Source organism: Colius striatus, chromosome 9 (genome assembly GCF_028858725.1).
Source record: "Colius striatus isolate bColStr4 chromosome 9, bColStr4.1.hap1, whole genome shotgun sequence".
Taxonomy (NCBI): domain Eukaryota; kingdom Metazoa; phylum Chordata; class Aves; order Coliiformes; family Coliidae; genus Colius; species Colius striatus.
The window spans coordinates 11,695,403-11,705,407 of NC_084767.1; the positions used below are offsets into that span (position 1 = coordinate 11,695,403).

Below are 10,005 nucleotides of genomic sequence, written 5' to 3' on the forward strand. Positions count from 1 at the left end.
CTGTGTGTCATCTCAAATTCAAACACATCTGGTTCCTGCTCCACTGGCTCTTTCAGGCTTTTTTCTTTTCCTTTTTACTGAAAAGCCCATTCTCCTTTTGGACGTCCTGATAGCACTAACCAACCCCTCTTGATTCTTGTCTGTGATTCTAAACAGACTGTGCTGCTTGTGTCGTTCAACTGAAGGACTTTTCTGCCCAAGCTGATTAATTTTATGACTTTTTTTGCCACTGTTCCTGAATTTTCAACGTTATTATTGAAGTGTGGACCCTCTCAACAGCATCAGAGGAAGGGTAAAGTTGCCTCCTCCTTTGTAACTGCCTAGTTTGCATTATCAGAACTGCTCCTATTCCCACTGCCCAGGGCACCACACCGAGATGTCACGCTTAGGTGCTTGCCTCTCTAGCTTCTTTTCCAGTCAATTTCTTTCCAGGGTACTTTCCAGTTCTGCTTCTGCAAGGGGATGGTCAGACGTGCTCTTCTGGCAGATCAGATGCAGGCTTAGGTTATCAGCCCAACGTGCCCCACTGGCTCATGGCTGCCCTCTTAGACACGCTAGCACAACTGTTTGTTCAGCCACTCTCTGGCCAGTTTCAATCAGAATAATCTAACAGAAACATCTACAGCAAGAGCTAAGCCACCTTGTTCTGAACAGAATTGTGCAGGAAGCGATTACATGGGCATTTACTCCAGTTGCTCTGAGAGGATGGTGACCTCCAGCAAAGAGGACAAATAGTTGAGGGCTCACTGAGGACAATTATTTTTAACCTGCACCATGAGCAGCTGGATCCCACCAGGCACCTAACACCAGGTGCTGAAGCCTGGATCCCTTCAAGCCAGTGCTGTGAACACAAGAAGTAGCTGTGCCCTCCCCATGTCCCCCAATCCACCTCTCAAGTCATGGGGATAATCTGAGTGAAAAATCAGTCCTTTTGTGGACCTGAAGCCTTAATTCCTGTCACTGTATGGTTACAGCTGCATTTGTGCCAGCCCAGCAGCAGAAAGGAGTGTGCAGGATTGCTTTCTGCAGTGCCTGCACCATCTTAAAACATGCACGAAGCCATGGCCTGTGTTCCAGCTGCAGCCTCATTATTCCCAGATAAACAATTCCCCCCCGGCTGTATTAAAATGTGTTTTATCTGAACAAGTCCCACTCACCCAAAACAGCCAGATCTCTATGGCAAACACAATTTCTATTCTATCCATCAAAAGTAATGTAATCTGTGAATTTGTTAGTTGTGCTTTACATTTCTTTTCAGATCAGGCATCAAATTATCTCATCTTCCTCACTGTAAGGCTCTACCTCTCGTTCAGGTATCTCAGGATGTAATTGGGTTTTTTGCTATACATATGAAAGCAAATCCCTTGGAAAAAAAAAAGTGATGTGGATTAAAAATCCTTCCAACTGTTTGTTTAAACAACATTAGTCCACTCATGCTTTCAAGGAACTTGATGTTTAGCCTAGTCATCTACTCCTGAGTCAAAGATCCATCACTTACTGACGATGTGCTGTCATTAGGACAAACCATTAGCCAGTGAGAAATAAATGGCAACTGAGTCTGAATTGTATTAGCTTGCAAAAGTCTCTCATGCGCCCCCCCCCCCCCCCCGAAATCCCTCCTCACCCTAATCCCAGTAATCTCCCCAGATTAGAGTTACTGCTCACGGAGAGCATAAGGTCATTGGAGGAAAACAGAGGGACCAACCACTGCTGACACCCAGTCCCGTCTCCTGAAGGATGGGACTGATGAATTCTCTCAGATCTCACCTTTGAGGCTTGGAAAATCTCAAAACAAATCCCTGCATGGACGTGATGACCTTTAAGACTTGCCTGTTTCCGAGCAGCTGCCTCAATATGAAGCACACAATCTAACCACAATGCTTTGGCTCCTTCAGTGACAGAGAAATAAAAGCATCCCTGGCAGCAAAGAATCCCATCCTGCTTCAGCAGAATGAGACAACCAGCTTAGACTAATCTTTAATCTAACATTAGCTCATGCAAGTTCACCCCAACTGTTTGTTTAGTTCCCAAAGAATGGTCAAACTTCAGCAGAACCTCAGAGGAACCAGGCTTTGAACAAATTCATTGCTATGCTGCACACACAAGAACCACATCAAATTGTTCTTAAAGGTTGGAAGCTGGGAATACCACAGTTGGAAGCTTCTGTGCAGCTTTGTTCTACTTCTCCAAACACATCCCATGTCATAACGTGACTATGCATCCTCTTTTCCATGCAGTCTTGCAGCTTTCAGAGTACTGGATGCCCAACACTCACATATTCAGCAGTTAATGTTCTGTATTTCTCCACTCTTCACCCTGTACTAATCAGATGCTGCTCAAAACTAGATCCAAACGAGGAATTAATAATCTCCTGGTAGACAGTCTAGATTGCTCATCCCAAACCATCCAAATGCTCCACAAGAATGAATTCACAAACAAGAGCTGGACAAAATCCAGGATTTCTGCCTCATGGAAAATTTTTAGTGTTTCCAATTGCTTTCATTGTGCTTTGAAATGAAAACACACTTTTCAAATGTCTGTAATCTCAGAATTGAAATAAGGAATTTTACAGTTCTGCCAGGGGTAAAATACAACTCCCCAGGGCAGCATTCAGCTGCTGTAACACTGCGACTGGCTGTAATCACCTGCTCCTTCACTACGTGCCTTTAACTTTTGGCAAGAAAAGCTTGGAGTGAGGCAGGAATTGCATGAAAAAAGAATAGGATGCAATCATACAGCTGAGGACTTGCTGATAGGAATATCCACAATGCTATTTATAGCAACTTTTACATGAATTTGCCCAAGTTTTCTTTTTAAACACACTAACAGAGTCTATCATATCGTGTTACGTTAAAACCAGAACGGCTCATCTGCAAAACTGGGATGTTTAGATCTATCACAAGGATCTTTGTCACTGGAGGTAACCAAGCAGCTGACAGCACCAGCAGATTGCCACTGCACATGTAGAGCAGCACAAGCAAGTCTGGAAAAAAACTGAAGCACTGAAAGAAACGGGGAGGTCACAATTCTCTCTAGAAGGTCCTTTGCCATTGCTGGCAACAGCAAACTGGAGAAGTGAAGGTACATTCTGCTCCACACCGAGCTCTGGAGGTCTGTTCTCTAATGGCAAGACTTCGCTACCAGATTCCCCTGCACCATCTGCCAGGCATCTTTCCTTCCCTTCCTTCTGCTCTCCCCAGCTTCATGCTGCATTCCGATTTAGCCAGCCTCATTCTCTCTCGGTTGCTCAACACCAGGAAAAAAAAGGGAATCCTAAACCTTAGGCAGCTTTTTCTATAGAAAACAAAACATACTTGGAGAGAAAGGGACCACAAAGCTTCAGGTTAAACCTTTCCACTCAAAGATTCACAGCACCTCCTGCATTACCAAATGTGCATTTTATTTCCCAGGCTTTTCGGTGAAAATTACTGAACCTCTTCACCCTGACTTTTCTCAATAAATTCCCACCAAATGGATGCACAGCACACTGTGAGAATGTAACCTAAAGGACTTAGGTATTGAGCAAAATCACATTATTTCTGACATATATTATCTCTGACAACTGACAGTTGGCTTGGGCAGAAAAGGGAAAGAAAGGAGGATTATAAAGTCATGCTTTTTCCTGGCAGAGCTATCCAGCAATCAGCTGCTTTGTGATCTTCTGAGCAGGTTTGGGCTGGACCAGTTAAGTCTAATTCGAACGTGTAATTTTATGTAATCGCTTCTTGGAACCCATTTATACTTCTGGCCTGTAGCAATGAGAGTGCCACAATTTACCTGTGCCCTGGCCCAATACATAGTGTCTTCTGCCTTTCTTCAAACTCACTGACTGTTCCTGTGCTGCCTATTAATCCCTGTACAATGAAAAATACAGTCTCTCTTCACCTTCCCCCAACACTTTTAGTTTCAGAGAGCACTAGCACACCCTCTGCCACTTCTTTTCTAAGCTGAGGAGTCAGTCTCTATTTGTATGCAGCTGCCTCCTTGTCATCCTTTTCTATCCCAGTTTTTAAGACAAGAGTGTCTTACTCCTTAAGTCTTCAAGATGTGGCTGCATCAGAGATTTACATAAACCTACAACACTTTGTCCTCAGTTCCTTCCTTTACAATAATTAACATTTAATTGGCCTCACTGCTGCTGAGCACTGACTTAACCTTATCAAAAACGTATCCACAGTGACTTTAAATGTTCCCTCTGCAACACCATTATTAATTTGACACTCCTCATTCTGTGTGTGTATTTACAGCTACATTCCCCTGAGTATACTAATTTAACCTACCTTGGGATTACCCTGGTTTTCGTTCTTGTGCAATCTTTTGCTGTGACTTTCACATTTGACTGTCCTGAATAATTCTGTACCATTTGCTTCTTCTGTCATCTCACTTGTCACCTCTTTTTTTTTCCAAATCACTGCTGACTTTGCTGAACAAGTTTCAACAACGGACATCTGGGAATCCACCAGTAATGGCTTTCCACTGTGAAAACTATGTCTTGTACTTTAAGGAGTTATTAGCCCGAAAGTAGCCCCTCTGTTTTCCCCCAGATCAGCTTCATTTCTCCAGATAGCTTTCTTTTTAAGTCCTGGCTGAAAGATTTTCAGAAAGCTAAAGGCTGGATAATCTTGTTCCACATGCCTGTTGACTTCTCCAATGAACTCTTAATAGATTTACAACTCTCTTAAGTCTCTGCAAAGGAGCTAGCTGGTCTGAGAAATGGCTTCCTAAATTCTTCCAGGACCTTTGATTCTTTTGATATAGCAAGCTCATCCAGGTGTCTAACATCTCTATTCTATAACACCGTCTCTGTCAACTTAGAACTACCTTTTCTGCAGTCCTGCATCTCAAATAACACCCCCATTTTAAAAGCCAGTGTCCAGTCTGTCAGTGTTCATCCTTCTGGTCATACAGCAGATTTAAGCACTGGATAGCATATCATCACGAGAGGCTCAGTGATTTCATAGCTTCTGAAGAACATCTGAACAAAGAGCACGTGGCCTCAGTGACTTGTCACTGTTCAATTCATCAGTTTGCCTAAAACCTCTTCCTATTGACTCTCAGTAGGAAACTGTTTGTCAGACACAGACACACGTTCACTCCTGAACGTTCAGCTGTGCCAACTGAAGGCATCACTGTCTCCACTTATTCCCCACCACTTCTCCCAGAGGTCTGTGTCCAGTGACCTGCCAGCAAGGCAGTGTGTCTGAGTGCTTCTTAATTCGCTCCAGGCAAAAGCAGATGGGTTAAACAGTCTAATTGGCAGTTTAGGTAAATTAACCTGGCTGTTTTCCTGGAGCTAATTAGGAGACATGGAAACAAAATGCTCCATTTGCCAACTGATGGGAATGGCAACCTCTGGCAGGAGATGGGTTTGATAAGCAGTGAGGGGCTGTAGCCTAAATCAGCACTGAAGAAAGGCAAAAATCTGGAAGAAAGTAAAAGAATGGGGAACCCTTTTGACCAGAACTGGTGAAGTTGATGACACCTACACAGTTACAGATCCTCTGTGCCTTCAGGAGCTATTTTCCTCCTGTCTCTGGACTCCTGATTCGTCTTTCTGAATTTCCGTCTTTTCCCTCTAACTTACTTCCTCAAGTGTCAATAAATAGCAACACACTTCTTGGCCTTTAACTTTGCTTTGGAGTAAACTCAGACCCTGAAGTCCTTCTGCCACAAGTATCCTGCCCCCCAGCACATTGCACATACCTTCTTCTGCCCAGGGCTGGCTCCCTCCTTGCCCTGAGGATGAATGCTCTGGTATGACCTCTGGACTTTCTTTCTGCAGAAAGTGGGACCCCAGCTGTGCACTAGAACTGCTGGTCGAGGCTTCAGTCACCACTGAAATACAGAGCACAAAACAATTCTCCTGTCAGCTGCTCAGTGTCTGCTTTAGGAGGCTACACTAGCCTGCACCTTGACTCAGTGTCCTTCCCCGCTCTGACCACAAAGCCAAGCAGGAGGAAAGTTTGAGGGGCTGAGCCCAGACCAGAAAGGTAAAGCCATGCAGGATGCAAAGTGGGATCACACCAAATCACTAGGAAACATAGAGATTCCCCTGGCAGATACCAGCCCTCATCCTCCCCAGAGAGCTTGAAAGCTGGTCGCTGGCTTCTCACAACAGCTCTCTTCCAGACTTCGTGAAGATATTATGAAGCAGCAATCGTGCCTGACAGCCAGGCCCTCCCACAACCCCTTCTCACAAGCCAGAGCAGCTAACCTGTCTGCTGAGAGGGCAATGAAGAAATCCAGAGAGACCTGTGGCCTCCTTTGCTGTCTTGCAGTGATCTCAGCCATGAGATCTGTCTGACCAGCTGCAGCAGCAGTGCACCGAATGCTCCCTGAAGAAAAGAAGACACAAGTCAAGAAGAACAGCCCCATTCCCTCTCTCTGTCCCATTTCCACGCAGCAGCTTGTCCACAGCTCAGTTCTGGGGGCCCCAGTCGCCACAGCACCCCTCCCCTTCACATCCCTGCCTGCTCCTCACCCAGGTGACTGCTTCCAGCACGGAGTAGTGGGGCACCAGGCCAGGCAGGGGCTGCTGCCTTCCTCCTCGCTCCCGGCCATCCCTCGGCCGTCCGTTCTTACAACCGGGCGCTCTAAAACAACCAGAAAACACCGACACCGTGAAGCCAGCAACGAGCCCTCAGCCCCGCCTCCTCGGCCCCAGCAGCGCCCTGAGGGCAGCGGGACACTCCGCTGTCGCTGCAGGCCGGGCCGTGCCCCGGGCCGGGCCGCACTCACCGCTCGGGGCCGGGGCCGGGGCCGGGGCCGGGGCTGGGACCGTGGCCGTCGGGCGGCTCGGCGGCGCAGGCGGGGCGGGCGGCGGGCGGGCAGCAGCGGCCCAGGCCGCGGCCTAACAGCAGCCGCCACATCCCGGCGCCCGCCGGAGCGCCGAGAGGCCGCGTTGCCGAGCGACGGCGGCCTGAACCATAGAGAGGACGGAGCTACCGAGCGGGAGCGGCTACTCCCGGCGGGTTCCCGCGGGGCGCCGGCGCCGGCCCCGACACCGGGCAGTGCGGGAGAGCGGATCCCGCGCGGGCAGAGCACCGGGAGCGGTGTGGGCAGCCCGAGCTCACCGGGCGCCAAGGCCCGGAGCGCCGCCAGAACCATAGAGAGGAGGCAGAGCGGCGCGGCTCGCCCCGCCCCCGGCCAGAGCGGGGACGGCGCGGCTGAGGCCCAGGCTGTGCTTCCCTGATACACCAGACCAAAGGTGCCGTGTCCTGACACGGGTGTCCTGCAGCACAGGGATGTGTTTTCTTGCACCGCAATCGAGTTTGACAAGGAACCGTCGAGAGGCTGCCCAGGGAGGGTGCGGAGTCACCTCTCTGGAGGTTTCCAGGCCCACCTGTCCAAGTTCCTGTGGCCCCTCTGAAGGGGAACCTGCTTTCGCAGGGGCTTGGGCTGCAGCAGCTCCGCAGGGCTCTTCCCACCCTCCCCAGTCTGTCATTCTCTGTGTGAAGGAGAAACTGGTATTATAGCAATAAAATAATTTCAGGTGCCTTCAGAAGCTCAATGGTTAGTCAGTGATGTGATTAATTCTGCTTGGGAAATGGGTACAAATGCGAACCGTGAATGGAAATGTGTAAAACCCACGTGAAGGTGCGGTTAAGGTTTGGGTTGTGTATGGTCCCGCATCCACCTCGTGTCAGCAGTCAGCCCAGCGTGATTGATGGTGCTCACACAGACCTGCCTTGGCTCATATCTGCTGTATGCCTGTGTGTTTGTTTCAACGGTGTTGCGACAGGAGATGGCAGAGTTCCCAACTGAGAGCATGGCATGCCAAGTGTGAGGAGAAGATAGGCTTTATATCCTCCTTACCCTGGTGGTTTCCTTCAGAAGTGTGAATATTGCCTCCCCTGTGCTCATTCCAGCAGAACGGTGTACTCTCTTGTTCCATCCCTTCGTTCCCCAGACACAGTAATTCTTGGTCATTCTGGCAGTTTGTCTCTCTTCCCAGAATACAGTGTTCTCTTTGTTGGTAATTCCTGTTACGCACTCGTAGTTCTTGTTCAGTATTATCCGTGTTTTATGCTTGGCTGGCTGCAAGTTTAGCTCCAAGTGTGGCTTTCCAGGAGATATGTAATCTCTCTCTTTCATCAGCCTAAATGCTTGCTTTAAACTAGTAAATTTCATTTGATTTCCCATAGCTTTTATTTTTTTCATAGTATCATATGGGACACAAATATTTTATCCTTTTCACCCCAGATTTGGCTTAATACCTTAATTACAAAGTCATTTGGTTGTCTGTTTTAGTAAGTGTGCCCCTAGTTGTCTCATAATTGTCTCATGTTAGTAGACTGGTATTTCCCAAGTTAGTACAGTTTGTTTGGGGATGAAAATTACATGCAAAATAGAAATATCAGTGTCTCCACTCTCTAGTGTTGCCTTAATTTTCTCGCTCATCAGTTGATAACAGCAATTAGTGCTCCAAACACTTAAACTGCGTGTGTTGGTGTTGGTTCATCCAAGGTCTTCTCAGCTAATCGCTGTATTTTTAATGCTGTTAGTCCTAGTTTTCCTTCTGAGTCCCCAGCCATTTGGTGTGTGATGCTCTCTGTCTTTCCTGCAACTGGCAAGTCGATAGCAGAGCTAATCTGTTTTGATTCATATCGTGAGGATGCCAAAGGAGCTGAACAGTGTCCGTTGTGCAGTTGCTCTGCGTTTGTGGCTTTTGCTCCGGAGAAGGAAAAGGAATGAATGATGAGAGGAGAGAGGCATTCTGAGTGATGAGGAGGGGGACTATCCAGAGCAAGACAAAGTTGAGATAGCAAAGATCAGAAGCGTAGGGTGTCGTGGAGCACCGTGGCTGAAGGACTAAGTGTCATAGGCAGAAATGACTCGAGCTGTACAGGCAGAAGGACAGCACATTGTGTGAAAGGGCTGCTTCTCCTGGCTTTCCAGGTCAGCTGCTTTGTGTCCTTGCAACTTGCAGGCAGAGAGTGGAAAGGACACCGAGAGGGAAGAGGCGATAAGCCATGAGGAATTACTGCAGGTGCAGATTGTCTTGCTAGAGCTTTCCTGACTGCTGGTGCTGCGGTTTTGTTCCGTGCACCCAAGGGTGCTGAGGGAAGTGAACAGTGTCATTGCAGGGCCCCTTGGAAAGGTCACAGTAAGCAGGAGAGGATTCTGGTGGCTGAAAAATGGCAGACATCATACACTCTTTCAGTTAAGAAGATGCATTGGGCAACTCTAAAACTGTCTTTGTAGCCTGGGTCTCTGGGAGGTGATGGCACACCTCTGCTGGAAGCTTTAAGGATGTGAAGGATGAGAAGGTGTTTGGGAACAGCCAGCATGGCTTTGACAAGGGCAATCACACCTAACCAATCTACTTGCCTTCAGTGATGAGACTGGCTGAGAGAGCAAAGGGAGAGCAGTAGCTGTCATTTACTTGGGCTTCAGCAAGACCTTTGACATGGTTTCCTGTAGTATCTTACCAATCTGGTGAGGTGTGGGTTGGGTAAATGGGATGGAAAATTGCCTGGATCGTTGGGCTCAGGTTCTGGTGATCAGTGGGCTGGTACAGAGGGTGTATGAGAGGCTGAGGAAACTGCACTTGCTATCACAGAGTGACTTTAGGGAAGTAAATACTTTGCCCTGGAGGGAAAGAAATACTCTGCTCCTTAAGAAAGATACTCGTTTTGGTGGAAAGAGGAAACCAGACTGGTTCTAGAAAGCAAATTAAAAGAAAACACTGAAGTTCTGGGAGGTTTATACACATTCTGAGGTCTTTTAAAAACGTTGTAATTAAAAGCACTCTTTCATTTACTGGTTCACACACTCACCACTGCCAGTGCCCCTTTAAAGTCCAGGTAAAATCAACGTGTCTCCAGGATCCTGACTGTTTCTTTGAGGTGCATTTGCCACTGGCACTTCATTCCCCGGGTGCTGGGGCTGTTTCCTCTTATCTCTCAGAGGTCTTCTAACATGAGTTTTCATCTGCAGTTTTCTTTTTCTGCATCTTGAGCAAAGTAACTTGTTTTTTTTTTTCTCTAAAAGCCAGAAATTTAT

At 47.5% G+C, this 10,005-nt stretch overlaps 1 protein-coding gene across 3 annotated transcripts in view; it reads right to left on the bottom strand.

Moving 5' to 3' along the window:
• The window catches only part of DELE1 (DAP3 binding cell death enhancer 1), a 20,497-nt gene extending 13,628 nt beyond the window's left edge, over positions 1 to 6,869 (bottom strand). For all 3 annotated transcript variants that reach the window (XM_062002097.1, XM_062002095.1, XM_062002094.1), the window contains exons 1-4: positions 6,739 to 6,869; positions 6,482 to 6,593; positions 6,215 to 6,335; positions 5,704 to 5,835 (exon numbers count right to left, since the gene is read on the bottom strand). In XM_062002097.1, the coding sequence (XP_061858081.1) occupies positions 5,704 to 5,835; positions 6,215 to 6,335; positions 6,482 to 6,593; positions 6,739 to 6,869 (496 nt within the window). The remainder of the gene's footprint in view (positions 1 to 5,703; positions 5,836 to 6,214; positions 6,336 to 6,481; positions 6,594 to 6,738) is intronic.
• Positions 6,870 to 10,005: the final 3,136 nt, after the last annotated feature.